The sequence below is a fragment of the Lycorma delicatula genome, chromosome 6 (assembly GCF_047948215.1).
Source record: "Lycorma delicatula isolate Av1 chromosome 6, ASM4794821v1, whole genome shotgun sequence".
NCBI lineage: Eukaryota > Metazoa > Arthropoda > Insecta > Hemiptera > Fulgoridae > Lycorma > Lycorma delicatula.
The window spans coordinates 154,440,223-154,455,384 of record NC_134460.1 but is presented as its reverse complement, the minus strand read 5'-3'; the positions used below and the strand labels follow the sequence as shown (position 1 = coordinate 154,455,384).

The window sequence follows — 15,162 nt, the reverse complement described above, 5'->3', positions numbered from 1 at the left end:
ATGTTGAGACTGATCAAAGTGAAGCGCATCCTTATATCTGACTGGAATTGATACAGGTGTAGTGAAGAACTACACCTTTTTCATCTACTCTATTACGCATCAACAAAGGGTATATAACAAAATCTGATTCATGAGCTCAAGCATAGGAAAGTGGTAGTCGAGCAGAATGGGTTCTGTTCGTCAGACCCATAGGTAGTGAAAGTCTTACCGAATTATTCAAACATGAGGGTGTCTATGCCCAATCTCAATGGCGTGACATGTGCTACTGTGAGGTGTTTTTTGGGTTTCCAGGAGTACAAAGGACTGGAAGCCCAGTCTGGAAAAGGCTGGAAAAGGCATGCGAGTAGTTAGGGACCCACATACATCTAGGAGGCAAGTTTGTAATCCCCAGAAGAGTATGCATGACAGTTATACACCAAAATGAAAGATAGTCAAGCAAGAATGGCATCTACCTTGGCGAGTTCTATCCTGAGAGGACTGGGTGAGAACCTGAGGATGGATGCAGGGCAAGAGCGGCACCAGAGGTAAGGGTAATGTCACAATTGATGGAAAGCAGTACAGTATGAAACAGATGAAGGCTCTAGATGGTAAATTAATGAGTGATAAAGAAGTTATACTCTTGTTAGGACAATTGACAAAGGCTGAAATGAACGTCATGAAACCATTAAAATACGGTCCATAGTTAAGCGGGACTATGATGTGAACAGGCTCATGAGCTACCAGTCACAATGAACAGAAGACGGATTTATTGGTAATATGCTGTTTACTTTATTCCTGGATGAGAAAAAAGCAGAGATGGAGGATATTACTTTACTAAGAGAAAGGGACTATCTTTTTTCTGTTCAGCCTCCAGAACTACTGTAAAGTATTACTTCAGAGGATGATATACAAGAATGCAAATTAATTGTAGTCTTGTACAGTCTCAGGTCGACCATTCCTGAGATATGTGATACCCAACCACCATAAAAAAGTTGCCTTTAATAGGATTTGAACCTTTGGATTCTATGAGGAAGGGATTACCAACCAGCAAAAGGATTGCCTCTAATCAATGTTAAATGGGTAATTTACCAAAAAAAATGAATAGCAGAAAATGTAAAAATTACATATATATATAAACTACCAGAACACAGTAATTGATAAGTTAAACTTAAACTTACCATATTAATTTCCAATAGCCAGTTTTAACACGTATTCTGCATTCTCATGAAGATATGGGATGGTTTACATTTCATGTTTTATATATATATATATATATATATATATATGTGTGTACGTATAATTTTTGAATTACTACATTAACAGAAAAAAATTTCCATACTTTACACTAATTTACAATTTTACACTTTACTGCATCCAATTTACATACATTTGGTGACAATACATGAACTTGGTAGTGTACCAGACACCACAAAGCAGAAAAAAAAAATTAGCCTTCACTTAAATTAAAATAAATCTTTACACTTGACGATGACTCTTTTGATAAAATCAAGAATAACATCAATTTTAAGACATCAGATTGTATTTATTTTTAAATATTCAGAAAAGTTAGCATTTACACTAATTATTCTAAACCAAAAACTGAATATTCAATGCGATCCGATGACACACATGAATCAGGCATTTAAACGCCACTTCATATCCATCACAGTTCCTATCTTCTCAGTATTTTCAGTCGGTACAGACTTAAAAATTTGTTTTCTTTGTTAATTATCAACTGTTATATTTACTGAAAAATATTCCATGATGAAGCCTAATGAGAAATAGATCATTAAAAACTTCATCCAGCAGATACAATAGTTAAAGCAATATGAAAATAAAACAACAATAAAACTTTTTAAATCATTAACAATAATATATAACACACTAAATTAAGTTTATTCAAGGCCCAACTTAATTACTAAAAACTGTAAATCTATTATAATGCGCATTTTAAAAAAATAAAACTTGAAAACATAAATATTTTTTTTTTACTTTTTTTTATAATTAATATTTTAATTCTAATAAGAATTTAACCATCTTTGATTCTTATAAATGAAGTATGTACAATCACTGAAATATCTTAAATCAAGTATGACTGATGATCGAGACAACTGTCATTCTCTTTAACATGATATAATATTAATAAAGCAAAAAAGAAAATCCAGCTTCTGTTTTTTTTCTTTTTTTGTAATGAATCGTAATTTAACCACTCATGTTATGGAGTCTGATCTTCCAAATCATTTAATCTCCACTTACTGTAGATCTTCCATTTATTGCTGTTCAACAGAACAAAATGTTTAAATTAAACCTCTATTATTAATAATATAGAAGAAAACAGTTTAATTGAAGCCAGGTTAACCAGAAAAAGGATTAAATGTATGTTTTGGTACTTACATATTAACACCACCGCAGCTACAGCTTTATTTAAAAACAATGTAGTCAATCGGCTTTCGGTGGAAAATGGGCTGATATAGAGTTTAACATAGATTCAAAACAGTTAATGACTAATTAACAGGAGTGTTTTGATTATTTAAAATAATAAATAATTACTGAATTTATTAAATAAATACTCAAAAAATTACGGTGTTAATTAGTCAAGGTTAGCGAGCGAAGCGAGCGTAGGTTAAGTTTGGTTAAATTATATTTATAAAATAAATAAATATAAATAACCATTTATTAAAATTAATAAAGAGACTGTTCATTTTCCACCGAAATCCGATTGACTACTTTGTTTTTAAATAAAGCTGTAGCTGCGGTGGCGTTAATACATAAGTACCTATGTTTTAAATATAGTTCTAGTTATTTTTAAACTTGATAAACTTTATTGCTTATTACTAAAAATAAATAGCGTACAAATCATCTCAGTCATCTGGATTCTTCAATCTTTACAATATATGCCATTGCATTACACACATCCTACTTTAAGGGTTAACGAGATTAATTACTTAACATTGTTTAAGTCAGCTGCAACTAGTGTGTACGTGTGTATTTCTGAATGTAATTTGTCTATCATATTTACTCATAATTTTTTTTATTACCAGTAGGATTTGCTTGTTAGTGGAATGCTAATTTAATTCACAGTTTGAAGTGAATCAAGAAATTACTAGTGAAAATTGATAACATATTGTTACTTTAAGCTATAATGTGAACAGATAATGAAGAGCATTTAAAAATGTAGCAGCCAACTTAACGGCTTCAGATTATGTGGAAGCAAAACGTGAATTAATTCTTTATTCAAAACCTTATATCAGTATTAGAATGGAAAACAATTAGATAACCTGAATAAGAAAAAAATTAAAGAAGCACTTCTTCTGTTCATCCAACAAAAAAAAAAAAACTAAACTGCCTTTTCAGGATCATTTTTCCTGAAACCAACTTATTAACTTTGGTTTTTATATTAATACTTTTACTTTGAAAAGTTTCAGATGTTAAGTAGACATTATAAAACGTGTGTCATTAGACAACTCTCTGTGAATAAATATATCAGTTATTACAATACAAATTCTTACATAGTATGATTCAAGAAATCTTAAAAAAAATAAATAAAAAATATTTAACAGTAATGAAATAAGACTTGATTTTAAAACCCAACTGTCAAAGGTGTCAGCTGTTAAATCAGAATGAGGAAAAATGACAGATCTCACATACTGCAACGATATGTTTACTAGCCTGTTTAAAATAGTCACTTTGTTTATTTATCCTTTTCTCTTAAATTTTTTTACGTATACCTAGAAAAATAAAGTAGTTTTTCCTGTATGATTTTACTTATTGAATGCTTTGCTATCTCAACATATTCATAAAAATAATATCGACACGCATTGCTATTATACAAACTAACATTCTAAAAAACAAACAAGTTCAATTCCTAAAGATAAAATGATTGCATGTCTAAAAATTATCTGTGCGACTTTAATAAAGTATAAAAAGTATGAAGAGATAAATATGTCTACCGGAGAGATAATAAACAAACATATGTACTATCATGTACACAGTCATGAAGCAAGTTTACTCAAATAGCCAAATGCAACAGTTCACAAAGTTTTATCTAGGTATTTGATACTGATTGCTCATAAGCTGCAAGAGGTTACAAGTTATAAAGTAGCCTGTACAGAGTTTACTACCAACAAGCTAGGTGGGTTTGAAAATGATAAATGTATTTTTAGAAACAAATGTGTTTCTCAGACAGGGCAATCTTTCATATAAGCGGCAAGGTGGCTGGCCAAATGGTATAGTAGTTAGTACGCAGGCTTCTGTATCAATCGGTCTCAAGTTCGATTCCTGGCAAGGGTCTGGTTTTTTTCATCTATTATTTCATTCATCATCTCATTTTCCTCGATAAAATACATGTAAAAGAATGGCTGAGGTCATACAATAAAAAAAAAGCAGATAAGGAAAGCACATAGAAGGAACCAGAAAACCATATGGATTTGCCTACATAGGATTAAGAATGTATGAGGAGAACCCTGATATCCAAATAAATGTAAGGAAAACCCAAAAAATAATGCGAGGTCAGTTTATTCCACGAATGTTATCGGACCATTTTTTCTCCATAAACCTAGCTGTTAAGGGGAATATTACCTTGTTGTGCTTGAGAACTTATTCAGGTAGAAAACCTCCAACCAAATTTTTCTGCTATAAGATCTGCCTCATCAGGACAACTTTGTTAACTGAATACTTCATGAAAAGTTTCCTGGTTGCTGGATCGATCATGGTGGCCCCATCCCGCTGGTCAGTAAGATCACTATATATCACATCTACGACTACTTCTTTTGGGATTTCATAAGTATTGAGTTCTACAACACTAGAATAGTTAACCTTATTGAACTTAAGGCAAGAATTCAAACTGCAATTCAAGAAATTGAGGCGGACATGCTCACTGTGGCTAGCAAGAGCTTTTATCATTTGGGCATTAAGCATTTAAAAAATAAGGTTCTCATACTGAATGTTTGGATTATAAGGTAAGATCCATATTTTCTCTGTAACAAAAAAAATTAATATCATTGTTTTAGGCTTACTAATAATGAATTTATATTAACACAAGATTGTACAGATAATTCATAGACAGCCTGTAATTTAATATGCTATTTGTGATGAACTCATAACTATGTTGATGTGAGTGACTAGCACAGGTGTGATGACTAAGCATCTATTCTGACTTTGTTTACAACTGACCTTACTACGCTGAATAAATCATTCACATCTAATTGTAACAAATTTGCAGCTTATTAACTTAAACTTAACAGTTCAACTTACTATCTTCTACATATATCTATGTGTCACAATAAAAGTACAGCTTGTTGATTTAATCTACCAATTACTTTTATGCTAGTTTTTATTTTCAATTACAACTTTTTATTAATAATCTATTAATCTTTAAATAAAAATGTAGACTTTGACTGTATTTGTTATATGCTTAACAGTTTTTTAATCATTGAAAACATCAAAACCATGTTGCACATGTGAATTCACAAAATTTTATAGAAAAGTTTGTGAAAACATATGATGGATTGATTAGTTACTTATATTTCAGAATAATTTACATAATAATCACTCTAATTTTAAAATTATTCTAATATATATTACTGCATACTGCTGTTATCATTATCAAATAATATTTAATTAAAATTTACTAATTATCAATTTTAAATAAAAAATTACATCTCAGTATAGCAAATAAATCGATCTTACATGATAAATAAAAGAATTTTATTTATTGCGATCATTTTTATAGTTTTTGATGTAAAGTAATGATTCAGATAATTTTTATAAATGCAGTAAGCGACTAAAACACAATAAGTCAATCTTTATCTTACTCTTTCTCTTTATTACAGCATGCTTTAAGCAGTTTCCTCATTTAGATATGCATTACACATTACAGTATGAAGCATAAACACAAACAAATAAATTTTATTTCCAAATGGAAGAATTAAAACGGTCAAACTTAGTTAAAAGTATTCCAATTAGAATTAACTTTGAAACATCATGCATAGACAATGATTTCATTAGAAGTTCTTTTAATATAAAATCTATAAGACTCAATTATCAGATTACTAAAATAATAACAGAATCTTTTAATGACTTCTTTCACTTAAACTGATTTCAAAAAATTGTTATTATTGAAACTATAAATCAGGATGATGTATGTTTTGTAGTTAATGTAAATGAAGCAATACAATTATTAATTGAATTAGTAAGCAGTTAACTGCTAAAACTAGCACAGTTAAAAAATTACAAGGCAAAGGTTCTAAAAAAAAAACCATGGGTTATACAACAATATTTACTAAATATGATTAATAAAAAGCAATGGTTATATAAAAATTATAGAAAAAATCAAACATTATATTTCTCTGAAAACTAAATACCAAATTAATAATAAACTACAGAACAAACTATTTGTTTTGAGAGGATCTGAGGGTCTGAGATTGGGTAGTGATTGCAATAAAAAAATGAAGACAAATAAATAACCCTTAGCAACCAAAGTTTCCAAAATATTGCATAAATTGTCTTTTAATAATATAATTTTGACACAAAATAGCAGAACATCCACAAAAAATATTACTACATACAGCATATCAATTTCAGAAAATATTATGTTAAATAACAATTAACTTCTGCAATTATAACAAAAACGATATACATAAAGTGTCACAATAGTATCAAGTAGAATTACAACTCAGTCATAAGTATTTAGTTTCATACAAAACATTGTCACAAAAAGATTATTTAATTATATGTATAACAGTTACGATTAAACATTTTCCTTCTATGGTAATAAGATAAAAAAAGTACAGCATATCTGGCCGGTTTAGCCGACAAAAAATTACATTTGCCTAAAAAAAAGAGTCAGCTTATACCAGTCATTTAAGATTAATAAAAACGATTCAATAAGCCTTGATTTTCATCATGATTACAATTCATAAAACTGTCCACACTACCATGTTCTTTCATCAGTTTTTTGACCCAAGAGATGGAGTGAGCAGAACTAAAAACTGAACACTATTGCAAGAGACAAAAAATAGATTTGAATGAAATAAAGTTACTAAGCTACAGAATAATAATAAAAAAAAAGTGGAATTATGTAAAGCAGAAATGAGGAAAAGTAACAAATCTAAAAAGATACAAATTAATAAAAATGCCCTATAACTAATCAGCTGATTTAAACTGATAAAAATTTAGCTGATTATTTCAATAATGTTTTTTGTAATGTAGGTAGTATGATTACAAAAAACCTTAATGTTAAAAACTTGAATAGAAAGTATATGAATAAAAGTAGATCTAATATTAAGTCTATGTACCTTAGACCTGTAAAAAATGATGAAATAGAGAAAATAACACTGATAAACAATTTTTGTTTCCTAATATGCGATACGTGATTTTAATCTGTTTTCTGATGCTGAAAACAACTATGAACTCAGAATATTTCTATCGCCCATCAGTTTTGAAAAAAAATTTAAATTTTAATTAAAGGATTTCTTTTCATTTTTCAACGTACAATTACCTTTTTAAGCTCCTACATTGTACTTTTTTAGCTCATTTTTTATTGTAACTTTGTTAACATAATTTGTAAGCTATAAATAAACAATACTAGACAAAGAATTAAATCATATCACAATCACGTATTATGACACCATATCTAATACTGAAGAGTGAGCCTTCATGGACAAGATCAATCGTGTCTGTGCAGGTCAAAAAATGTAGCTGAAAACACAGCTGTGTTGTTTGTATTAAATACTGGATTTAGGAATGAATTAATTTTGTTCAGTCTTATTGCTGTCTTAAGTTTGTTAACAGTGCAGTGTCATAATGCCTAAAAATTGTGTAAATGATGTGGATGTCTTTTGTTATGTATGTGGCGAGTTTTCCGGAAAATCAAATAGAAAAAACATTACACCTTTAATTAAAAAGCCATATCATTTGTAATTTCAGTGTAAAATTGGTGATCAGGATAAGACGTGGGTTCCTCTCCTCATATAGTATGCACTAATTGTTCTGTATATTTACGAGTATGGCTGCTGAAAGGTACACGGAAGGCTTTTCCATTTGGTATACCTATGGTTTGGCGTGAACCATAGAATCATGTAACAGATTGTTACTTTTGTTTAACGAGTGTGTAATATTTATGAAAAATTTTCTCTCAGACTTCAAAGAGAATGTTATTGTCATGATACCAAAGAAAGCAGGAACAGATAAATGTGAAGAATTCAGAACAATTAGCTTAACTACTTGTACATCAAAAATTTTACCTCGAATTCTGTGCAGAAGAACTGAGAGGAGAATGAAAGAGGTGTTAGGTAAAGACCAATTTGGTTTCAGGAAAAGTATAGGGACAAGGGAAGCAATTTTAGTGCTCAGATTAATAACAAAAGGAATATTAAAGAAAAACAAACCAACATATAAGGCATTTATGGACTTAGAACAGGCATTTGATAACGTAAACTGAAATAAAATGTTCAGCATTTAAAAAAATTTAAGTTCAAATATAGAAGATAGAAGAACAATTGCTAAATTTACAGGAACCAAACTGCAATAGTAATAATCAATGAGCATAAGAAGCAGTAATAAAAAAGGGAGTCCGACAAGGATGTTCCATATCCTCATTTTTTTTTAATCTTACATAGAACTAGCTAATGATATATAGAACAGTTTAGATCCAGAGTAACAGTGCAAGGTGAATAAATAACGATGCTAAGATTTGCTGATGATGTAGTAATTCTAGCTGAGAGTAAAAAAGATTTAGAAGAAACAAAGATTGGTATGGATGAAGTCCTACGCAAGAACTACTACATGAATACAAAGAAAATCACAACCAAAGTAATGAAATGTAGTAGAAATAAAGTAGATGGACCACTGAATATAAAAATATGACAAGAAAGGATTATGGAAGTAGAAGAATTTTGTTATTTAGGAAGTAGAATTAGTAAAGATGGACAAAGCAGGAACGATATAAAATGCCAAATAGTACAGGCAAAATGAGCCTTCAGTCAGAAATACAATTTCTTTATATCAGAAATTAATTTACACATCAGGAAAACATTTTTGAAAGTATGTGTTTGGACCGTTAGCTTTATATGGAAATGAAACTTGGACAATTGAAGTACCTGAGAAGAAAATATTAGAAGCTTTTGAAATGTGATGCTGTAGGAGAATGTTAAAAATCAGATGGGTGGATAAAGTAACAAATGAAGAGGTATTGCGGCAAATTGATGAAGAAAGAAGAATTTGCATAAATATAGTTAAAGAAGAGACAAGACTTGTAGGCCACATATTAAGGCATCCTGGAATAGTTGCTTAGATATTGGAGGGACAGGTAGATGGGAAAAATTGTACTGGCAGGCAATGTTTGGAATGTGTAAAACAAATTGTTAGGGATGTAGGATGTAGGGGGTATACTGAAATGAAACGACTGGCACTAGATATGGAATCTTGAAGAGCTGCATCAAACCAGTCAAATGATTGAAGGCAAAAAAAAAATTATTAATTTTACAGATTATTGGTCCCCTTCAAAGTACTCATGTTCCCTATTCACACACATTTCCCAGCAGTGTTTTCACTTGGTGAAGCAGTCCTGGATAGCCTCATTTGAAATGGCCTTTAAGGTCCGTGATGAATTTGCTCTAATGTCATCAATAGTTTTAAAAGAGTGTCCTTTCATCACTGATTTTAATTTCGGAAATTAAAAAAAAAAATCGCAAGGAGCCAAGACAGGCAAGCAGGGAAACTGATGGAGGACAGTCATCTGATTTTTGGCACAAAACTGATGAACTGACAAAGCTTACTGTGCGGCCACATTATCGTCGTGAAGGAACCATGAGTTGTCTCACCACAACTCTGGTCTCTTTTTGTGAATTTTTTCATATCACCATTGTAAAACACCTTGATAGACAGTTCACTGTTTCACCTTGAGACAATAATTCAAAATGCACAATTCCATTAAATTGAAAAAAACAGAGAACATCAACTTAACATTGGATCGACACTGACGTGCTTTCTTGGGATGTGGAGATCCTTTGACAATCCATTGCGATAACTGAACTTTTGTCTTGATGTCATAGCCGTAAACCAGCTTTCGTCTCCTGTTATGATCCTTTGCGTGAATGTTTCATTGTAACACAATAACTTATTTTGTCCAAAAAAGAAGCATTTATTTGAAAAATATTTTGTCATTATTCTAACATATACCAAACATTAAAAAAAATAATAATATGAGATCTCATTAATATATTATTATGTACATATAAAACACAGGGTAACTTGTCTTCAATATCTCTAGGTTCCTAATGATTTACCCTTTTCTATTTAAGTTGATGGCTATCTATTCTTCTTCTGCCAGGAATGTAGCTCTCAAATTTTTCCTTTCTTCCTCGTTTTTTTAAATTTATACTTGCACTTTCCTTTTCAGGGCTCTATTCTATTCTTCTTGAGAGAAGTCTTATTTTTTCTACAAGACATTCCTTGACCCCCAACATTAACATAAAAACCTTTTATTGATAAATTGTCTCTTTGTGCAAATTCTCCACAAGAGATTTGTTAATGGAAAAGCCACCTCTGACTGTTGTGTTTCCATGCAAAAAAATTAGGCATAGTTTTACTAATTCCCACAGGTACACACACAATTTATTTTTATTTTTTTGCTAAAAATAATGAAAAAAATTTATCCAACTTCCCCTACCTTTCAATTCTTTACTGTCATCATCTTCAGTATCTGGTAAAAAATTTTTGAACTTGCTACTCAGAGCTCCTTTAGCATCCATGCATAGCCAAGAATATTGTTCTTTAGCTTTTTTAGCTATACTTTCAGTAAATTTATTAGCTTCATATAATGCTGTCAATAAACACTTCATTTTGTCACAACCAAATTCAGGCTCATGAAGGATCACAGGTGAATATAATATGATGATAAGACCCCTCACAAGTTTATATTTTAAAGGACTTCGTTTAACAAGCTTTGAAACCAGTTTAACTAATAAACCTCAATTCATCACCTTCTGATGTTTTTATTTCTTTCAGATATTTAGTAGTTTGAAATCCGAAATAAATTTTCTGTAATTTGTGGAAATTTTCTAAGTGAGCAAGATCAATTGAAGTATGTTTCAAAGAAGTTATGCTACATATATATTACTTGATTTAATTATACAGCTAAGAAACATTTTTAGTCGATTTACGATGTGAAAATAAATAAGGAGCAGGAGAATCCAGGCTCTGAAACTGGATTAAAAATGGTTCGTAGTCAGACGAAATCAATTTATAAAATGCCAATTTACATTTTAGGAATCTGACTTTACAATGCTCAACAATAGTGCATCGCTTAGATTTAAGTTTCTTTGATTGTCAATAAATTTCTTTACATCACCCAAAATTAGCAAGGGTCATTCTAAGCATTTCACATTGTCTAACCACTAGTCATTCTAGACGGATTCAATCCCTGTTTTCATGGTTTCATTTACAACATGTAAACTGCAAACACCAATATTCACCACTATCTTTCAGGGCATTCCTCTATCAGCTGACCATTGAACATTTTTTAAAAACTTGAATTCACATTGTGTCCATCCATAGATATTTGTAATGTTTTGTTTTTATCTAGAGGGAGAGATACCTTGTATAAAAGAGAAGATGTTGAGCAGCAGACTTTCCCAAAAATATATTCTTATAATACCTTGTTCCTACTTTATTTGTTTTTGTATCAAAAAATTGCACATATATGTCCATTTGAACCCTCTGTTCAATTTTATTTAATGCTTCATCAAAAAATAAGCGCACCACATAATTTACACAAGAACGCAGCTGAGTTTACAGTGCCATCAAAGTAATGTGCAAGGCCATGATTGATGACAGAAGATTTAGTAGCTGCAAGCTGGAATTTTCAGGAAACATAATTTTAAAAGATGCATAAATATTTTCGCATGAACTTAAGGATAACTTACTTTGTACAACATTGAGAACTCACATAATCTTCGCTTTAGAAACATCGCTTTTATAACAAAAAGAAGTAACTGAATTATCATTTTGCGCAAATGATGTAGAGGATTCAAATGTATCATTTGCTGCTGAAATGCTATTACGCTGACCAGACGATCCAGGCAAAGAACATACAGATGTATCACAACCACTGTTCTCATAACTGTTGATCCAAGTTTTAGTCTGCAGAGTGAAGTACCACTGAGAGAAAAAAAAGTTTTCAGTTAAGGCTGAGAATTACTTAATTATTTCATTATGCTGCATTCTTTTACTGTAAGTGACTGCATACAAATAACTTAACATCTCTGCAGAGTACTGTTACACAATGTCTCTATACTGTATTACTATGAAACCGGGTATTAAAGAAATAATTTTTTTTAAAATGAATGCGGTTAAAGTACAAAAATTATTCCAAAACTACTTGGGAAAAATAGATACAGGTATTACATATGTAAGTTACCTACATTTCTTCTCCCCATAGTAGCATCTACATTTAGGCAGTTATTACATGACATCGACTTCTACAGATCCTTATCGAAGACCTCATATATGAGTCACAGAACTAATCCATTATCTGTATCACGTGTTCTAAGCCTGAGCTTTAAACTTCTGTAGTAAAATGGTTTTTAAATGTTTCATTTTAAGTTTTCTCTTATTTAAAACAAGGAATGAACCAGTTTCTGGATAGAGCATGATGGGATTTCATTTTTTGTTAATAATAAAACTATTTAATTAGTGTAAATGATGTAATTAAAATAAAGTGTTAATAATATATATATATATGGACAGTACAGAAAATACATAATTAGTTTTGTTTAAACCTTTTTTTGTCTAAATAGTACTGTATATTTTAATGCAAAATTTATTACTCAGAGTAGAATAAAGGTTTTTTAAAAACCTTTAACAGCATTATTATAAATTGTAAATCGATATAGTTTGTAAAATAACAAATGCAGTTTATAGTTTTTCTGGTAAATGTACTTCTACCTTTACTATTATTTAAAGTATGATCAATTAAACCGTAACTTGATATAATTAATATACTTAAGATGTAATAAATCCTTAAAAAAAAGCATCATTTACTGTGGGTAAAATCCTGCTGATTACAACTGGGTTCAGGGGATAAATAGTTCAACTGACTAACATAATAATGAAATAAACTATTTAAATACTTAAGATTAATAATAATAATAATAATCTAATATTAAAAGTAAGTATGAATAATACCTGGGTCAGTGAAGACTAAACAGATCACCAGCAGATGGCAGTGGTTTTAAATTACCGGTAACTGAAGGTAATGATAGATCAGGAAGATTTTTTAAATGCGATTTAACTTCTTGTCTAACCTGCATAACTTTGCTTAACTTATCTTTATATTCCTGAAAAACAAATATACAAATATATTATTAAATTCTTTCTACAGTAATACAATCTTCAAACATTTTTCTTACTATTATTAGATCATAACAGCTGTATAAAAAATCTATAACTGTTACTGAATTCTAATCAACAACACATCCTGTCTGGCAATCAAAATTTGTAATCAGCTGTATTTTCATTTACTATACCTTCATGAATCAGGTGCACAGGTAATATGAGTCAAGACTATAGAAGGCAACACCGACACCCCAGGGAATCACATAACTAGCAAACTAACACTTACATAATTTTATAAATAAAAAAAAATCCAATTTTTATAAAACAGTCACTGAGATAATACTACAAAGGGTATAATAAATATATCATTTCTTTATTCTCAATGTACTCTCTCTCTCTCTCTCTCTTTTTTTCCTGTTTAGCCTCCGGTAACTACCGTTTAGATAATTCTTCAGAGGATGAATGAGGATGATATGTATGAGTGTAAATGAAGTGTAGTCTTGTACATTCTCAGTTCGACCATTCCTGAGATGTGTGGTTAATTGAAACCCAACCACCAAAGAACATCGGTATCCACGATCTAGTATTCAAATCCGTGTAAAAATAACTGGCTTTACTAGGACTTGAACGCTGGAACTCTCGACTTCCAAATCAGCTGATTTGGGAAGACGCGTTCACCACTAGACCAACTTGGTGGGTGGGTTATTCTCAATGTACTGCCATATGTTTTTTCAACTTATCACTAGCAACTAGTCAAGGTTCACGCTATCAATAGTTTTATAAGAGATCTGTTCAAAAAGTAACAAAGCTTTTTGAATTGCATCCCCATAGAGAATTTGAATGAAATGTGGTCGATATCCTTAACAGCTTCTTTGTTTGTTGTATGGTTTATATGCTATGATCATTCACCTAAGTTTTTAGAAAAATTTTGAAATTTTTACATGTAAGTTTTGATTTTTTTACAAGTAATTTGCTCAAAATGTTAAACTTTTTGTGCAAGAATCAGAAAAACATCTACTGACTCACAAATTGTAAGCAAAAAGGCTTACATAATGATTTTTTAAACTGTACAAAGCATTATGACTATAAAAAAAAATTTTTAACTGACGTAAATCAGCTGATGATCTCTGCTCGGGAAGAACAGATTATCTGTCAACATCGGCAGACACATCTCATGTCACAAAAGTCAATGAATGCATTTAAGTATCTTAATCAACATTTATTTAACAGCAAAGAAACTGACCAACAGAAAGTGCAACATTTCAATTGGCTCATAACATTATAATCTAATCAAAAAATTAAAGCTGAATTGAATCACAAACCCACTTGTCATAGTAACAAAACTATTTTTATGTAGTGATGAGTTAAGATTGTTGACTGTGCCATGATGAAAAATTTTCAAGAATTTTTTCATACTAGGTACATGTTGAAACTAAAGTTCAATATTCACAAATCAGTAAGACCGCAAGTAGAAAATCAAGATCGATCTATTGTTGAGATCATGTTGACGGATTTTAACAGTATAAATGTGATTCACAATGTATTTTTAATCAAAGGAAAACTGTAAACTAATATTATTACATTGAAGTTTTAAGAAGATTATTTCAAAATATCAGGTAGAAGAGACCTGCAGTTTGTCAAGACAAATCTTGGCTGCTCCAAAATGTAACATTTGCCCTTGCATTCTGTATTGTTAATTAATGTTAATTTTGGACAAAAAATAAAATAACTTCTATTTCACCCTCTATACTCTCTCAATTTTACTGCTGTGTATTTTTTATTTTTGTTTACTAAACTCAAATCAATGTTAAATGAATGAAAGGTTTAAAAGAAATTTGTAAACGACAA

General features: G+C 30.3%; 1 protein-coding gene across 3 annotated transcripts in view; it reads right to left on the bottom strand.

The window, feature by feature from the left end:
* Positions 1–1,265: 1,265 nt before the first annotated feature.
* Positions 1,266–15,162, bottom strand: part of LOC142326387 (regulation of nuclear pre-mRNA domain-containing protein 1B) — a 38,669-nt gene continuing 24,772 nt past the window's right edge. The window contains exons 6-7 of one of the 3 annotated variants that reach the window (XM_075368856.1): positions 13,165–13,316; positions 1,266–2,255 (exon numbers count right to left, since the gene is read on the bottom strand). In XM_075368856.1, coding sequence (XP_075224971.1) covers positions 13,170–13,316 — 147 coding nt within the window. In that variant the 3' untranslated portion in view covers positions 1,266–2,255; positions 13,165–13,169. Of the gene's footprint in view, positions 2,256–6,631; positions 6,976–11,832; positions 12,139–13,164; positions 13,317–15,162 lie in introns of those variants that run through there. The other 2 variants (XM_075368859.1, XM_075368857.1) reach the window with 2 other exon arrangements.